Source organism: Notolepis coatsorum (genome assembly GCF_963971535.1).
Source record: "Notolepis coatsorum genome assembly, chromosome: 1".
In the NCBI taxonomy this organism is placed as follows: domain Eukaryota; kingdom Metazoa; phylum Chordata; class Actinopteri; order Aulopiformes; family Paralepididae; genus Notolepis; species Notolepis coatsorum.
In genome coordinates, this window is record NC_140165.1 from 73174634 (window position 1) to 73193953 (window position 19320).

Here is a 19320-nt window from a genome sequence, read left to right on the forward strand (position 1 = left end):
AGCTGTCCCTCCACGTGGGGAAGACTGAGTCAATTTTATTCGGGTCAAAGGTCAGGCTCAGAAAATCGCCAGGTTTTAACATTAGAATAGGAGATACTGTTCTCACAGACAAAACATCTGTGAAATATCTCGGTTGCGTCCTGGAAAACAGCTTATCAGGGGAAAGCATGGCTCACCAAGCACTTACAAAGATAAATAACAGGACTAGATACCTAGCCAGAATCTCTAATTTTTTAGATCAGTCAGCGATGAAGATTCTTGCTGGAGCTCTCATACAGTGTCACTATGACTATGCGTGTGGCTCCTGGTACAACAGTGCCCCCAAAAGTCAGAAAATAAAACTACAGACATCACAAAACAAGCTAATCAGGGTAATACTAAGGCTACCTGCTCGAACCCACCTTGACCCATCTCACTTTGAGGTCATGAGATGGCTTAAGGTGGAAGACAGAGTAAACCAGATAGGGATGTGCCTAGTTCACAGAATAGTGCATGGGGTAGTGCCAGTGTACTTTAACAATTACTTCAACCGAATCAGAGACACCCATGCTTACCAAACAAGGCGCAGCTCAACTGACTTTGTGCCAGTCAGATTCAGGAGCTGTATGGGGAGGGAGTCATTTTTATATTCAGCAGCTGTCTATTGGAATAGTCTGCCCAGTGAACTGAAAACCATAGACAGTGCCGTTAGATTCAAGTCCAGCCTGAAGACATGGCTCAAAAGGGACTATACCTAGACACTTAGCTTAAGGCACCCTTGTATGTTGTATGAGTCTGTATGTATATAAATGTTAAATGGTATATGTGATGTGTTGTGATGTCACGTTTTGTATGATGCATGTGTTAAGCATCACATTCCCCCACCCCCCCACAAGGACCACAATGGAAATAAGCTCTGAGCTTTTTTGTGTTACATCCTTGGCAGTATATCCCGACTGTGCTCTTCTGTCACATGTTTATTTTTTATATTGTCAAATAAAGTCATTCATTCATTCATTCATTCATTCACGTGTTGTCATAGAGAAACCTCCACTGTTGCACACTGTATAGCCTAACTGGATGGTCCCCACTTACTATGCGCAGGATGCAGCACTGGTTTATTTTATTGTATAAAGCCATCTTAGGCAAACTACCACTGTATATATGTGCCAGATCTTTACCAGTTTGCGACTCTTCCAGCCTCAGATCCAGTGCCTGGATACGGCTCCAGGTACCTGCTGTGCGGACTGAGGCTGGAAAAAGGTCCTTGGTCTTGGAATGCCCTTCAGTCAAGCCTCAAACTGATGGCACTTGTTCCTTTAGCCAGTTTTAAACGGATGTTATCTGAGGTCCTTACCACCAGCTGCTCATGTAGTAATGAGTAACGTACCTTGGTTTTGTATTGATCCAAATGTGCACAATGTAGTGATTGCTTTTTGTTGTGTTGTTGTGTTGCTTTCCTTGCCAGGTCAGCATTGTAAATGAGATTTTGTCTGAATGCTTTTTTATCTGGTTAAATACAATACAAAAAAAAGTCCTTGCAGCCTTACAAGACGTGACTTTATTCATTCCTTGCAGCCTCACAAGACGTGACTTTATTCAGTCCTTGCAGCCTCACAAGACGTGACTTTATTCAGTCCTTGCAGCCTTACAAGACGTGACTTTATTCAGTCCTTGCAGCCTCACAAGACGTGACTTTATTCAGTCCTTGCAGCCTCACAAGACGTGACCTTTCCGCAGGTGACATGCATCACGACTGTGAAGCGTCTCAAGTAACACAGAGGCCATATTTACAGAGACTCTCCGACTCAACAGAAAAGATATCAAGACCATAAAACAGATTAGTATGAAAGAGTCGCCCGGGTGTCATGTTAGGGTTAGGGTTCACGTGGTCAAATACAGCTGCGCACGGGAGCCCACTGTGCCGGCTCATTTGTAATTGAAATTAAATCCTTAATAAATACAATGAATCTATGTCTGGATGAAACACAGAACAGGCTGGATTCCATCAGTATGGTTCCATAGTGTCAGGCGAGATACATCAATCTCAAATCATCAATTAATTTAATTAATTCCTCAAGTCGTCCTCGTTGCGTTCCGCTAGCTTCACCGCTCTGGACACCAAGTTCACCAAGTTCATCACAGGAACAAACCCAAGTTCTTCACAGGAACAAACCCAAGTTCATCACAGCAACAAACCCAAGTTCATCACATCAACAAACCCAAGTTCATCACAGCAACAAACCCAAGTTCATCACAGGAACAAACCCAAGTTCATCACAGGAACAAACCCAAGTTCATCACAGGAACAAACCCAAGTTCATCACATCAACAAACCCAAGTTCATCACAGGAACAAACCCAAGTTCATCACATCAACAAACCCAAGTTCATCACAGCAACAAACCCAAGTTCATCACAGGAACAAACCCAAGTTCATCACAGGAACAAACCCAAGTTCATCACAGGAACAAACCCAAGTTCATCACATCAACAAACCCAAGTTCATCACAGGAACAAACCCAAGTTCATCACAGCAACAAACCCAAGTTCATCACAGCAACAAACCCAAGTTCATCACAGGAACAAACACAAGTTCATCACAGGAACAAACCCAAGTTCATCACAGGAACAAACCCAAGTTCATCACAGCAACAAACCCAAGTTCATCACAGGAACAAACACAAGTTCATCACAGCAACAAATCCAAGTTCATCACAGGAACAAACCCAAGTTCATCACAGGAACAAACCCAAGTTCATCACAGGAACAAACCCAAGTTCATCACAGGAACAAACACAAGTTCATCACAGCAACAAACCCAAGTTCATCACAGGAACAAACCCAAGTTCATCACAGCAACAAACACAAGTTCATCACAGCAACAAACCCAAGTTCATCACAGCAACAAACCCAAGTTCATCACAGGAACAAACCCAAGTTCATCACAGCAACAAACCCAAGTTCATCACAGGAACAAACCCAAGTTCATCACAGGAACAAACCCAAGTTCATCACAGCAACAAACCCAAGTTCATCACAGCAACAAACCCAAGTTCATCACAGGAACAAACCCAAGTTCATCACAGCAACAAACACAAGTTCATCACAGGAACAAACCCAAGAGAAAAACTCAGAACGCATCGTCACGGTACGCAAGATTCTGTCCCAAACCTCGTGTTGTGAACTAAAACTTTGGATTATTAGTCGGAGTAGTAACAGTAACACTAATAATAATGTGAAAACAATCCTATTAGGGTTCCAGTCCAGTGGATAGTTAGGGTTAGGGTTCCAGTCCAGTGGATAGTTAGGGTTAGGGTTCCAGTCCAGTGGTTAGTCCTTGTAGCCGTGCAATGGCGGGACTGTAGGTGGGTGCGTTGGTGAACACCGTCCCGGCGAACAGCGGCGTGCCTCTGAGGACGTGGCGGATCACCGTGCAGGAGCCTGACGCCTCGATGTGGAAGCCCAGGTGCGCCAGCTCCTTGTCCTTCCTGAGCAGAGCGTGGCTCGACGGGGATCCAAAGAACTGGTTTAGGAAACAGGAGATCAAAAGGAATATGAGCATTGTATTACTTTTTTTCTTATTATTTTTCTTCCATGTGAAACAACATATACAGAAGGATATGCACGTTAGCCTAGCTTAGCTAGGCCGTAGACTAACCGACACTGTCTAAATCCTCAATTTGAATAAAGTGATTCATCTAATAAAATTAGTATTTTTTTTTTATTAAATCAACTTTCTTTAATGAATAGTTTCGTCAACATAAATAATCCAATAAGGGCACGGTTGGTATGAAAGTGATGGTGACGTCTTATAGTATAATATTATATTAGTGTAGCCTAATCTTTATCTGCAACTGTGAAGAAAAAACCCATTGGTTTAATTTTTTTTTTAATTTTATATATATTTTTTTTTATTTCTAATGTTGATTTAGAATTCTAATGTCAACATTATGATTGAAGCTTTGAAGCATTCGGTACAGCCCTACATATCTGTATGAATATATCTGCATATATTCCTGTTTATACTGCTGAATTTCTTGATTCAGAACAATTTTATCATTGAACAAAACTTTCAATGCGAATGGTAGATTTTAATTTCAATTACTTTTTAAGCACCTTGGGTAAAAAAATCAAGCACTTCAAGGACCTTGTGCGAACCCTGTAATGACCTCACCTGTAATGACCTCACCTGTAATGACCTCACCTGTAATGACCTCACCTGTTTGTAAAAAGCAAAGAAAAGACACTCACAGCGCCTCCTGTTGCCGGGTTGATGAAGTCCGCCCAGAAGCCGGCCGTCCACAGAGCGAAGCACATCTCCTTCGCCCCGCTCACAAACTGAGAACACAAGAAACCGCTCACAAACTGAGAACACAAGAAACCGCTCACAAACTGAGAACACAAAGAAACGCTCACAAACTGAGAACACAAAGAAACCGCTCACAAACTGAGAAACCGCTCACAAACTGAGAACACAAGAAACCGCTCACAAACTGAGAACACAAGAAACCGTTCACAAACTGAGAACACAAAGAAACCGCTCACAAACTGAGAACACAAGAAACCGCTCACAAACTGAGAACACAAGCAACCGCTCACAAACTGAGAACACAAAGAAACCGCTCACAAACTGAGAACACAAAGAAACCGCTCACAAACTGAGAACACAAAGAAACCTCTCACAAACTGAGAACACAAGAACAGAGAGTTCAGAGAGCGCAGGATGATAACGAGGAACAGAGAGTTCAGAGAGCACAGGATGATAACGAGGAACAGAGTTCAGAGAGCACAGGATGATAATGAGGAACAGAGAGTTCAAAGAGCACAGGATGATAACGAGGAACAGAGAGTTCAGAGAGCGCAGGATGATAACGAGGAACAGAGAGTTCAGAGAGCACAGGATGATAACGAGGAACAGAAAGTTCAGAGAGCGCAGGATGATAATGAGGAACAGAGAGTTCAGAGAGCACAGGATGATAACGAGGAACAGAGAGTTCAGAGAGCGCAGGATGATAACGAGGAACAGAGAGTTCAGAGTTCAGAGAGCACAGGATGATAACGAGGAACAGAGAGTTCAGAGAGCACAGGATGATAACGAGGAACAGAGAGTTCAGAGAGCGCAGGATGATAACGAGGAACAGAGAGTTCAGAGAGCACAGGATGATAACGAGGAACAGAGAGTTCAGAGTTCAGAGAGCGCAGGATGATAACGAGGAACAGAGAGTTCAGAAAGCGCAGGATGATAACGAGGAACAGAGAGTTCAGAGTTCAGAGAGCGCAGGATGATAACGAGGAACAGAGAGTTCAGAGCACAGGATGATAATGAGGAACAGAGAGTTCAGAGAGCACAGGATGATAACGAGGAACAGAGAGTTCAGAGAGCACAGGATGATAACGAGGAACAGAGAGTTCAGAGAGCGCAGGATGATAACGAGGACTAGAGAGTTCAGAGGTCAGAGGTCAGAGAGCGCAGGAGTCCATTGTGGCTCCAACTCACTCTGTGAAGCAGCTGCTCCGCGTCACCACAGCCGGCGCTCTTCTGGGTCACCGTGACAACCGTGATGGCGTTCGCTGGTGCCGTGGGGAAGAATGATTCAATATCTGATGAAGAGAGGAGTAGGAGAGAGAGAGAGTGAGAGAGAGAGTAAGAGAGAGAGAGTAAGAGAGAGAGAGAGAGAGAGAGTAAGAGAGAGAGTAAGAGAGAGTAAGAGAGAGAGTATGAGAGAGAGAGAGGAAGAGAGAGAGAGTAAGAGAGAGTAAGAGAGAGAGTAAGAGAGGAAGAGAGAGAGAGTAAGAGAGAGTAAGAAAGAGAGAGTAGGAGAGAGAGAGAGTAAGAGAGAGAGAGTAAGAGAGCGAGAGGAAGAGAGAGAGAGGAAGAGAGAGTAAGAGAGAGGGAGTAGGAGAGAGAGAGGAAAAAAGAGAGAGAGTAAGAAAGAGAGAGAGGAAGAGAGAGAGTAAGAGAGAGAGAGAGAGTAAGAGAGAGAGTAAGAGAGAGAGAGTAAGAGAGAGAGTAAGAGAGAGAGAGTAAGAGAGAGAGAGAGTAAGAGAGAGAGAGTAAGAGAGAGAGGGGGGTACACATGGATGGGGGGGGGGGTACAGATGGAGGGGGGGGTACTGTAAAAACTGTACTGTACCCATTCTGCAATCTGTTAATAAACGTTTCAATCAATCAATCAATCGTATTTGTATATGTGACCTTTATTTTGAAAACCGTGTTGCGACGCTACCTTGTTTGCGCTTTTGACAGTGAAATGTTCAGTTCAACTTAGCTCGAAGGAAAGACTCTAATCAAAAAGGTTTAATTGACCCATATGAGGCTCTTACGGTGGGACTTTGATTGTTTATAGAAGAGGAATGTAATACTATGCAAAACGAGAAATAAACAGTGATTTTACCAGCAGTAAGTTGCAAGCCACTTTCATACGGGGAACCGTGACAATTATTAGTATTATCTTATTTGCATATTGTCTCATTATTAGATAGATAGATAGGTTGATACATTATTGATCCCCGGAGGGACATTTAAGTAGACAGTATTTAAGTATTGAAAAACGTCCTAATAGTGGGCTACTCAGCTACGTTCATGGCTGAACGTTAGAAGTGTGTCCCCATCAATCATCACTGCCAGATCCGACTTAATTTAATCGGCTATGGTCTCTTATCATCTCTCCACATCGGACGTGGTTGTCATAAAATTGACTGATATCCGCTCTGTTCTTCTTGCAGAGCAAAATTAGCGGCTTAAACTTATTGAAAGGAAGTTCTTATTTGGCGATGCAATAGCCCACATTCAGTTTCGATTCGATTGTTCGCTAGGAATTATGGGATTTGGTGTTGGATGTATGGATTCTACGCAGACATGGTATTTAATTGCACGATAGACTAGCACTACCAAGTAGAATAGCGTGGCCCAGATTCACTTGACAGTACACGCAAATATGAAATGCGAATGAAGGGTTGAAATCACTACTTGCAAGGTTGCCCCCAAATATTATTTACCACTCGCACGGGCCAAATTAAGGGGCAATTTGCGATAACCTCGTCGCAGTGTACAGCCCTGGGGGGGTACACATGGAGGGGGGGGGGGGGGCACATGGAGGGGGGGGCACTGCTTACCCTTCCTCAGCAGTTCAGGGCAGGGTTTTATAGAGCAGTCCATTTCAACGTGATCAAAGTACTGCTCTGCTTTGCGAACCCTTGTGGATATGGGGCCCTCTTTGCCCTGGAACCAGAGAGCAGAGTTATCCTGTAGGACCTGTAGTACTATAGAACAAGATGGCCTGCAAATAAAACATCCTCCATAAACATGTTCTACAAATAAACAAACAAGTTCTACAAATAAACATTCTCCATAAACATGTTCTACAAATAAACATTCTCCATAAACAAGTTCTACAAATAAACACTCCATAAACAAGTTCTACAAATAAACATTCTCCATAAACGTGTTCTACAAATAAACATTCTCCATAAACGTGTTCTACAAATAAACATTCTCCATAAACGTGTTCTACAAATAAACATTCTCCATAAACAAGTTCTACAAATATACATTCTCCATAAACATGTTCTACAAATAAACATTCTCCATACATGTGTTCTACAAATAAACATTCTGCATAAACAAGTTCTACAAATAAACATTCTCCATAAACATGTTCTACAAATAAACATTCTCCATAAACAAGTTCTACAAATAAACACTCCATAAACAAGTTCTACAAATAAACATTCTCCATAAACAAGTTCTACAAATAAACATTCTCCATAAACAAGTTCTACAAATATACATTCTCCATAAACGTGTTCTACAAATAAACATTCTCCATAAACAAGTTCTACAAATAAACATTCTCCATAAACATGCTCTACAAATAAACATTCTCCATAAACGTGTTCTACAAATAAACATTCTCCATAAACAAGTTCTACAAATAAACATTCTCCATAAACATGTTCTACAAATAAACATTCTCCATAAACAAGTTCTACAAATATACATTCTCCATAAACATGTTCTACAAATAAACATTCTCCATAAACGTGTTCTACAAATAAACATTCTCCATAAACAAGTTCTACAAATAAACATTCTCCATAAACAAGTTCTACAAATAAACATTCTCCATAAACAAGTTCTACAAATAAACATCAGTTACTTTGCTAAGTAACTCAGCCTTGGATAAGTCCCGCCCCCATTGCTACTCCATCAACGATGGAGCAACTTGCTCAGCAACATGAGGTTTTTAACACAGAAAACAACAGCAGTGAGTGCGGCTGGGTAGCGCAGCGGACTAAGCACATGCCTACCACCGCAGAGACACTGGTATCGAATCCAGCTGTCAGCGGTACCTCCGGCTTGGTCGGTCGTCCATACTAACACAATTGGCGGTGTTAGCGGGTGGGAAGCCGGCGGGGTGGGTAGTGTGAGCCTCCCACGCGTTACGCTCCCCCAGTGAGAGTCCTCGCTGTCAGGTGAAAAGAAGCGGCTGGCTGACTCCACATGTATCGGAGGGGACATGTGATAGTATCTATCAACCCTCCCGAGACCGGCAAGTGGGGGGAAAATGCGCGCAACGACCAGGAAGGGAGGGAAGGGAATTGGCATACCGACTAAAATTGGGATGGGAGAAAAATACAGAAAAAGGGGGAGAAAAAGTAGATTTAAAAAGAATAATAAAAAAAATTAAAACAACAGCAGTGGTCAGAGTCCTGATACATCAAGACAGACAGACAGACCTTTTAGTTTGTTAATGTTAATGTTACAGTTTAATAATGACTGGTGGGATGAGGCCACAGAGAGAATACACAGCGCCACTACGCCCTGTGCTCGTCTCAGCCTCATCAGGGGTTCAAGTACAACATGTTACGACATATGGCAGCCCTTTATAAGCCATGTCAACGAACTACAGCGCCTGCCTCTCGGTTGATCCCGATATTCACCTGCTCTCTCAAATATAGTCTGGGTTGCTGGGTTTCTCCTTCCTGGGTGAACTGTACTGTTATGATCTATCGGAGCTCTCCTTCCTGGGTGAACTGTACTGTTATGATCTATCGGAGCTCTCCTTCCTGGGTGAACTGTACTGTTATGATCTATCGGAGCTCTCCTTCCTGGGTGAACTGTACTGTTATGATCTATCGGAGCTCTCCTTCCTGGGTGAACTGTACTGTTATGATCTATCGGAGCTCTCCTTCCTGGGTGAACTGTACTGTTATGATCTATCGGAGCTCTCCTTCCTGGGTGAACTGTGCTGTTATGATCTATCGGAGCTCTCCTTCCTGGGTGAACTGTGCTGTTATGATCTATCAGGTCTCTCCTTCCTGGGTGAACTGTACTGTTATGATCTATCAGAGCTCTCCTTCCCAGGTGAACTGTACTGTTATGATCTATCGGAGCTCTCCTTCCTGGGTGAACTGTACTGTTATGATCTATCGGAGCTCTCCTTCCTGGGTGAACTGTACTGTTATGATCTATCGGAGCTCTCCTTCCTGGGTGAACTGTACTGTTTATGATCTATCGGACCTCTCCTTCCTGGGTGAACTGTACTGTTATGATCTATCGGAGCTCTCCTTCCTGGGTGAACTGTGCTGTTATGATCTATCGGAGCTCTCCTTCCTGGGTGAGCTGTACTGTTATGATCTATCGGAGCTCTCCTTCCTGGGTGAACTGTACTGTTATGATCTATCAGGTCTCTCCTTCCTGGGTGAACTGTACTGTTATGATCTATCGGAGCTCTCCTTCCTGGGTGAACTGTACTGTTATGATCTATCGGAGCTCTTCTTCCTGGGTGAACTGTGCTGTTATGATCCATCGGAGCTCTCCTTCCTGGGTAAACTGTGCTGTTATGATCTATCAGGTCTCTCCTTCCTGGGTGAACTGTACTGTTATGATCTATCGGAGCTCTCCTTCCTGGGTGAACTGTGCTGTTATGATCTATCGGAGCTCTCCTTCCTGGGTGAACTGTACTGTTATGATCTATCGGAGCTGTCCTTCCCAGGTGAACTGTACTGTTATGATCTATCGGAGCTCTCCTTCCTGGGTGAACTGTACTGTTATGATCTATCGGAGCTCTCCTTCCTGGGTGAACTGTACTGTTATGATCTATCGGAGCTCTCCTTCCTGGGTGAACTGTACTGTTATTAGGGGTGGGAATCACCAGTTTCATCATGATACGATACGATATCGATTCTTTGGACAACGATACGATATTTGCCGATATCACAAAGTCTCTCACGATACAATACGATTAGATTAGATTCAGGGGCCTGCAATCGATATGAGATGATATCATATGCCCATTTAACACAATCAGTAACATTTAGATCAACTAAAAAAAGGTAACGAAAATATCATTTGACATTTGTATTTTTGAGCTCTTCCAGACATTTAAAGGAAAATCAATCTATTGTTTTTAATACAAATAGACCTCCTGTTCACTGTAAAGTGCCACGTTTTGATATATTGAGCTTTAAACTTTAAGCTCCATTTTTTGGAACTCAAAACTCAACCTAAAACCCCTCCCTACCTCCCTCTCCCAAACCGTTCCTACAACTATTTGTTGATGTTGCATGATCATGTATAGGCCTACATTTATTATGTATTATATTGTTTATGTTTAAATAACATTTAAACATCAAACTCCTCTGACCTCATCTGGTCTTTCCAAAGACACGCGCACACACACACACAGAAAGGGAGAATGCTATGCTGTAACGTCTACACACACGGAGCTACTGCTGTTGTTCTTGGGCGGATATGAGACTCGCCACAGGATTTTCAAAATAAGAGTATCGATATGAATCTTATTACATTGCATCGATCCGATTCGATTGTTGATAATTACATCGATGTATCGATCTGGATCGATGTATCGTCCCACCCCTAACTGTTATGATCTATCGGAGCTCTCCTTCCTGGGTGAACTGTACTGTTATGATCTATCGGAGCTCTCCTTCCTGGGTGAACTGTGCTGTTATGATCTATCGGAGCTCTCCTTCCTGGGTGAATTGTACTGTTATGATCTATCGGAGCTCTCCTTCCTGGGTGAACTGTACTGTTATGATCTATCGGAGCTCTCCTTCCTGGGTGAACTGTACTGTTATGATCTATCAGGTCTCTCCTTCCTGGGTGAACTGTACTGTTATGATCTATCGGAGCTCTCCTTCCTGGGTGAACTGTATGATCTATCAGAGCTCTCCTGTACCTGTAGTGTCGAGCGGACACTAATCAGATGCTAGATCCCACCCCAGCCACTCCCAGTAGTTAACCCTTTCACTGCCACACGACAGCTGGTTAACCCTTTCACTGTGACAATACAGAAGGTTAGCCCTTTACTATCACACAACCGACGGCGATGCTCCATCATTAGCATCATTAGCTCCGCATTTATATAGGGGGGGGGGGGGGGGGTACTTAGGGGGGTGGGTTACTGGGAGGGCTCAGTTTGTTATTGTATTTTCATTCATCATTTATTTAATTAGTGTATCTGTATTACATTAAAGTTATGTTTGTTTATTAAACTTTTTCATTTTATTTAATTTTTTTGTTGCATTTTTGTAACCCATCAGAGATGTAAGCCTTGGGCCTCTACACAGAATACGTCGTGCCTGTTTGTGTTGCTTTATATATATATATTTTTGTATCTACTTTTTCTCCTCTTTTTCTATTTTTTCTCCCATCCCAATTACCCGCTGTGCCATAGACCTGTCTCAAACCCTGCCCCTTTTCTTGATCCTCCAATCACAGCTGTCGCTTACCTCTGACTTCCTCGTACAAACAAAGTTTGTACGAGGAAGTCAGAGGTAAGCGACAGCTGTGATTGGAGGATCAAGAAAAGAGGGCAGGGTTTTGAGACAGGTCCATTCTCCCCTCTCCCTGTCTTGAACGTTGCTTGCATTATGCCCCCCACTGGTCGGTTGTAGGGAGGATAGTAGCCTTGCATCACGTGTCCCCTCCGATACACGAGGAGGCAGCCTGTCACATCTTTTCACCTGCCAGCACGGACTCTCATTGGCGAGGTGTAACGTGTGGGAGGCTCACACTACCCCCGCTACTTCCTGTCTCTGCTGTGCAGGCGTCCCCCAACCGACCTGTAGGAGTCGCTGTCCACAACGTCCAGATTACCACCCATCGACTTCCACCCGCCGACGTCATACAAAAGTTAGTATGACGGCCGGCCCAAGCCGGAGGCAATGCCGACACCCGGATTCGAGACCGGAGTCTCTTGCATTGGTGACGAGCGCAATCTTTGCTGCGCCACCCAGCCGCCCTTTGTTGCTTTATATTTTTGTTATTTTTATTATTATTATTTTTAATTTTTATACGTATTTCAATGTCAATCTTTCAATTTCAATGTATTTTTGTCATTTGTGTAAAAAAAATATATATAAATAAATAAAGACAGACAGACCTTTTATCACCAAGAAGTCATGAAAAACACCTTCAATGCGCCATGAAGCGGACATGGCCGGTTAGCCTTCGGGAGAGGTGTTAGTTGGACAATGGCTAGGCTACCCGGTCATGTCCGCTTCCATTCATTGTGCTAAGCTAGGCTAACGTGCAGCCAGATAGCTTTCTACTGAACGCACAGAGAGGAAACAGAGAGGAAACAAATAAAGGCTCAATACATTTAAAAAAATAAAACGGTAAGCTAATTTCCCAAAATGTTGGCTAGTTCCTTTAACACATTCCCTGCCACACACTTTCAGCATCTTATACCATTCTCTGCCAGTACTGTAAGTCTATGGAGATGTTCACCTTCTTTGCAGGGCTATAACTTTTTAAATTGTATTGCTAAATTGACATTACTATGGCCCATTCAACATCGATTATCTATCGTTCAGGATGTAGGAACGTTTTACTTTTTCATTCACACATTCATACAAAAATACCGTCTAGAATATAAATATGTTTTTATCGTTTTCTGCAGTAATTCCTAGAACGTGAGATATCTGGCATAAATGCATATATAGATGATCAAATGCTGTTTGTTGCCGATCCACGCTATATAAAAAATTTCAACTGTACATGGTCCTAAACGTTGACTGATCATGCGCGGATGAACGGAGGGGGGGGGGGGGGGGGTCGTTTATAATTCCGTGATCGTCGTTAAATGCTTTATGTAGTATGGGCAGTATGGGCAGAGCAGTTTGCATGGATAATAATAAACAAACAGGCTGAAAGTAACGTCAACCTCCTCTTACCGTTGGGCGATGAGACTGGAGCAAAAAGATCCCAGTTATTTGATGGGGATCATGTCGATCCATTTCCGATTTGTATAATACTAATACACGCCCAAATCATGTCGATTATTGAGTTATGGCAGCGATCCATATCCACGGTGTGTGGCTATAGTCCCGCGACGATATGCAAGTGGCCGGACGCATTTAGGAGACGCACCGATATCCAACCGGCCATTTCCCGTTTGGCAACTCGCCGATCATCCACCAGGGGGCAGTATTGAAGCGTTGCAGAGTTGTGACAGCTCACACAGCATCAGACCAGGCTGCGTGAATACTTTCGGCAACCAACTTGTCCTTCCGCGTTGCTCTGATTGGCCGAGCGCGCGCATGAGCCAAAAGCTCGCCAGCCAGGCAGGAATATTAAACTCCGCTTAAGCTCCAGGAGAGAGGAGAGAGGCTGAAAACCCGCAGTTCTTGCCCGACTGATGGGAGCCGAATCCCGGATCCAATTTTTCTGATGAATACCCCCAAAACATGGAGGTCCCGAACGCAATTTATACAAATGGAAGTATTGATTACGCCGTAACGAATCATTAAAAAAATATACAGTTAACTGGAATATGTTGTGCCTTTACACATATGTTGGATTATGTAATTGGTTTGTCATGACAAACCAATAAAAAAATCGCGATTTACCCGGTGGCTACAACAACACACAGTACCTACATGCATCATTGTTTACAATGAACGGTGGGGCTAATCTAAAGGACTGGACACGGACGCGTTAAACAGCAATCAATTAATTTAATATAACAGTCCGGTTCTGTGTTTGTTTGTGTCTGTAGATTGTTGGTGAACAACTAACTTTAGTCATGACAAACCAATTACATAATCCAACATATGTGTAAAGGCACAACATATTCCAGTTAACGGTATATTTTTTTAATGATTCGTTACGGCGTAATCAATACTTCCATTTGTATAAATTGCGTTAAGGGGGAGCTTAGTATTCCTGCCTCTGAGGAGCGCGTCACGGCTCATGCGCATGCGCGCGCTCGGCCAATCAGAGCAACGCGGAAGGACAAGTTGGTTGCCGAAAGTATTCACGCGACCAGGCTCCTTGAGGGAAATATGAATACCATGGCGAAAAAATTAAATATGATCAAAATAACGTTGTACGCCGTGGATTGGCAGAATTAGCATGAACTTGAAACACGTCGTACAACGTGAATGGCGCAGGATGTGTTAAGTGGATGACTGAAGGCTGAAATCTATACTATCGCATCATGCAGTGCTTCCCCAGGTTTCCCCCAACCCCACCTGTATAACAATCCATAGAGAAAAGCCTGAACATTCAGAAAATCTAAATCAATTGCTTGTGGATCTAAGGAGTAGAATTCTCACAAAGTCGGAGGTCACTGAGGCTAAGCTGTGATTGGCCGGTCTGCGTTTAAATGTGGGGCACATCATGAAGTGATTGGAGGCTGGCTCAGTACGAAGTGGGTGGTGCCCAAAAGGTTGGTAGTCGATTAGTCGACATAATCGACGATGTCGATTATAAAAAATCGTCGACGAGGAATTGTTGCGTTGATTAGTCATTATTATAAATTTTTTTTGCACTACCTATCTTTGTGAAAGTGGCTTCTCAGCTCTGGTCCAGCTGAAGACTTCTTAGCTTAACATAACAGACCGACAGTAAATTTGGGGGAACTAATGGGATAACTGGGGATGTTGTTTGGTCCTGACAAGAGTCTCAAAGCAACTCTGAGGTCATGCTCAATGTCCAATCTGTTCCTCTGCTCTGTCTTCAGCTGGACCAGAGCTGAGAAGCCACTTTCACAAAGATAGGTAGTGCAAAAAAAATAAAAAAAAATAAAAAATTATATATATATATATATATATTTTTTATATATAATTGTTTTTCGATTAGTCGACTAATCGAAAAAATTATCGACAGATTAGTCGACTACCAAAATAGTCATTAGTTGCAGCCCTAGTTGGTAGCATTTTATAGGTTCTTGGAAGGAAGGGGGTGTGGCCTGTTGAATCCTGAGGAAGTGATTGCCAGAATGCACACATGCGGACACACACCAACAAACCAACACACACCCACACCAACACACACCCACACCAACACACACCCACACACAGACACACACCCACACACACCAACACCAACACACCCACACACCCACACAGACACACACCCACACACAGACACACACCCACACCAACAAACACCCACACACCCACACACACCCACACAGACACACACCCACATACAGACACACCAGGGTTTCCGTTAGAAAAAATTGTTGCCGGCCTCAGTGTCCGGTAGATTTCAATCTACCGGTCAAATGAGAGAAATTCCGGTCAGAGTTTATTGAGCTTAAAAACAATTGATAGGCAAAAGAATGACAACAAAACAAAAGAATGACATCATCAAGTAGGCCTGTTGCAATAAGCAATAAATCAATTTATCGCGCAATAATGAAAATGAATGCAATGATTTTGATGGGCGCAATTAATTGCTATTTGCGTGTTTGTTTTAATGAGGCGGGAACCAGTACCTCTCTGTGTGGGGAGGCGGGCCGCTGACGTTACTACAGAGTACAGCACGGGAGCTCCTGTGAGCACCATGCGTATGTTGGGCAGTAGCAACGCTACATAGCTTAACTACATTTCTCAGTAGCGTGATGGTAGCGTCGCTCCTTTTGAACCAAGTAGCGTTCTTTGTAGTGTAGCTATTTTTAGACCCAAGTAGTGATGTAGCGTGAACAAACGCTATACGCTACTGCCCGGAGAAACTGGACTGCTAAATAAAGATTAAAGATCTAGCGTTGATGCTATGACGCTTCCTCCTCATCGTTGATTGCCTGTAGTAGCTGCATCTAACGTTAGTAGCTAACGTTAAAACTAACCTAAAGTTAGTTGTTCACCAACAATCTCAACATTTGTTTTATCATTAGCTCAAAAACACAGAACCGGACGACACAAGTTGTCCGCTCATAGGTTCTGCTAGGATAATAACAACAATACTTCTGGTCGGTGGGTTTCAAAATAAAAGAGCAAAGTCTAAAACACCGGAAAAGACGTTTATTTTGTACAGCGTTTTCCTCCACGAGTACTCAAGTACATCATGTGATCAATCGATCTGTTTTTTTTTGCCCATCCCTAGTTTATCCTGTGCTGAAAAGTCTCCATTCCAATAGAGATAGTATATATTTGTGTTTATTTGATTATTGTTGAGCTATATTTTAATCGAGAGTAACTGGTAGTGTAGCTTACTACATTTTCCAAGTAGCTTGCCCATCACATAATCCGCGAGCCACAGTAAACAAACGCGAGCCACAGTTAGGGTGACCAGGTGTCCCGCTTTTGGTTGTATACTGCACAGCCATTTGACCTAATGTCCCGCGTCCTGCATATTGAGAGGATGTCCCTCTTTTCGAAGCAAAAAATAAAAACATGGGTCTAAAAGCCCCTTCCTACAGTAAACGTAGCAACCCGCCTCTTGTCCACACACATTGCTCTGCTCGTTTTATCATTGCTCTCACGGAGATAAAACTGGGAACGAGGTTACTCTGCTTCTGACGCTACCTCATATCTGATTGGTTAGGTAGTAATTTAGGATATTTAAAATGTCTTCCAATGTTAAATAAAGGTTTATTGCACTTTGAAATGGTTTCCTTGCATTATTATGCTATTATCATTATATTAGTAAAAAAAAAATTTATTGAAAACTTTTGGGAAATACATTTCTCAAAAAAATTATTTCTCTCAAAACCGCAATAATATCACTTATCGCAATAATTTCTGGGACAATTAATCGCCCAGCAAAATGTGTTATCGTGACAGGCCTATCATCAAGGCATGTAGATTTATAATATTTTTACTTAAAACTAGGCTACTTTTGCGTATAAAGTCATTATATTCCAAATAAAATAAGTCCCGAGACTCGTGCTGCTGCCGACTTTAAATCAAATAGGTGTCTGTGGGCAGTCGCCCGACATTAAAAAACAACAGTCTGTTATAATCACATTTTTATGAGCTAACGAATTCCGTTATATTGGACATTTGTATTAATTATATCAAGCGAAGAACTGAGAAATTTGGCAGAGAGAGACGGCAACATTATCGTGGGTTTGCGTGACGACTCTCTCTCTCTCCACCTCCCAATGACTTATTTGCGAGAGTATGTCGATGCAGAGCAGCAGATTCAGCTGTTATTGGCTCTTTTCTGGGGACCGCACAGCAGCGCCCCCCACCCAACATTGAATTGCAAATGGCTGAATTGGAGTACTGCTGGAGTACTGCACTGTGCTGCTGCTGCTCCGGCTCTGCAGCTTCACAAATGTTTGCACACCCAGCACTAAGCTCTCGCTGACAACGTCGTTGTCATTATTAGAAGCAAGCAACGATGAAACAAATGTAATGATTGTTTCGTTCATTGCATAGGCTATTTAATTTTAGCCTATTTTAATACAATTCAAATAATCAAATTGTGCTTAGACTCAGGGAATTATTTTCACCGGACATTAAGACCGGAGAGATTAAATATGTCAGACTTCAACAGATTTTGCCGGTCAAATACCGGTAATTACCGGCTAACGGAAACGCTGAGACACACACCAACAAACCAACACACACCCACACAGACACACACCCACATACAGACACACACCAACAAACCAACACACACCCACACACAGACACACACCCACACACAGACACACAGCCACACCCACACACAGACACACACCAACAAACCAACACACACCCACACACCAACACACCCACACACCCACACAGACACACACCAACACACCGACACACCCACCCACACACACACACACACACACACCCACACACACACCAACACACACACCCACACAGACACACCACAGAGCACACACTTGAGTACAACATGAAATATTCATCCATTTTGCAAACCTGGAACTCGCTGACAAACTGAGCCAGGACAAACTCGTGTCTCTCCGCGCTGCTCGGGCTCGACAGCACGTCCGGCACCGTCCGGTGGAGGGGGGGCGCGGCCCGGACCTGGTCCACCGTGCCGTCCAGCTGGCAGCCGAAGCCCACGTTGCCCGGGAGCCGGAAGCGCTGGTCCTGAGGTCCGAACGGTCCCATGCTCTCGTCGTTTATAATTCCGTGATCGTCGTTAAATGCTTTATGTAGTATGGGCAGTATGGGCAGAGCAGTTTGCATGGATAATAATAAACAAACAGGCTGAAAGTAACGTCAACCTCCTCTTACCGTTGGGCGATGAGACTGGAGCAAAAAGATCCCAGTTATTTGATGGGGATCATGTCGATCCATTTCCGATTTGTATAATACTAATACACGCCCAAATCATGTCGATTATTGAGTTATGGCAGCGATCCATATCCACGGTGTGTGGCTATAGTCCCGCGACGATATGCAAGTGGCCGGACGCATTTAGGAGACGCACCGATATCCAACCGGCCATTTCCCGTTTGGCAACTCGCCGATCATCCACCAGGGGGCAGTATTGAAGCGTTGCAGAGTTGTGACAGCTCACACAGCATCAGACCAGGCTGCGTGAATACTTTCGGCAACCAACTTGTCCTTCCGCGTTGCTCTGATTGGCCGAGCGCGCGCATGAGCCAAAAGCTCGCCAGCCAGGCAGGAATATTAAACTCCGCTTAAGCTCCAGGAGAGAGGAGAGAGGCTGAAAACCCGCAGTTCTTGCCCGACTGATGGGAGCCGAATCCCGGATCCAATTTTTCTGATGAATACCCCCAAAACATGGAGGTCCCGAACGCAATTTATACAAATGGAAGTATTGATTACGCCGTAACGAATCATTAAAAAAATATACAGTTAACTGGAATATGTTGTGCCTTTACACATATGTTGGATTATGTAATTGGTTTGTCATGACAAACCAATAAAAAAATCGCGATTTACCCGGTGGCTACAACAACACACAGTACCTACATGCATCATTGTTTACAATGAACGGTGGGGCTAATCTAAAGGACTGGACACGGACGCGTTAAACAGCAATCAATTAATTTAATATAACAGTCCGGTTCTGTGTTTGTTTGTGTCTGTAGATTGTTGGTGAACAACTAACTTTAGTCATGACAAACCAATTACATAATCCAACATATGT

The 19320-nt window shown here is 43.3% G+C and overlaps 1 protein-coding gene across 1 annotated transcript in view; it reads right to left on the reverse strand.

The window, feature by feature from the left end:
- Positions 1-2947: 2947 nt before the first annotated feature.
- The window catches only part of LOC311245866 (methylmalonic aciduria and homocystinuria type D homolog, mitochondrial-like), a 59233-nt gene continuing 42860 nt past the window's right edge, over positions 2948-19320 (reverse strand). Inside the window, exons 5-8 of the mRNA XM_084335889.1 lie at positions 7098-7203; positions 5479-5582; positions 4233-4319; positions 2948-3504 (exon numbers count right to left, since the gene is read on the reverse strand). Of these exons, the coding sequence (XP_084192015.1) occupies positions 3292-3504; positions 4233-4319; positions 5479-5582; positions 7098-7203 (510 nt within the window). The 3' untranslated portion in view covers positions 2948-3291. The remainder of the gene's footprint in view (positions 3505-4232; positions 4320-5478; positions 5583-7097; positions 7204-19320) is intronic.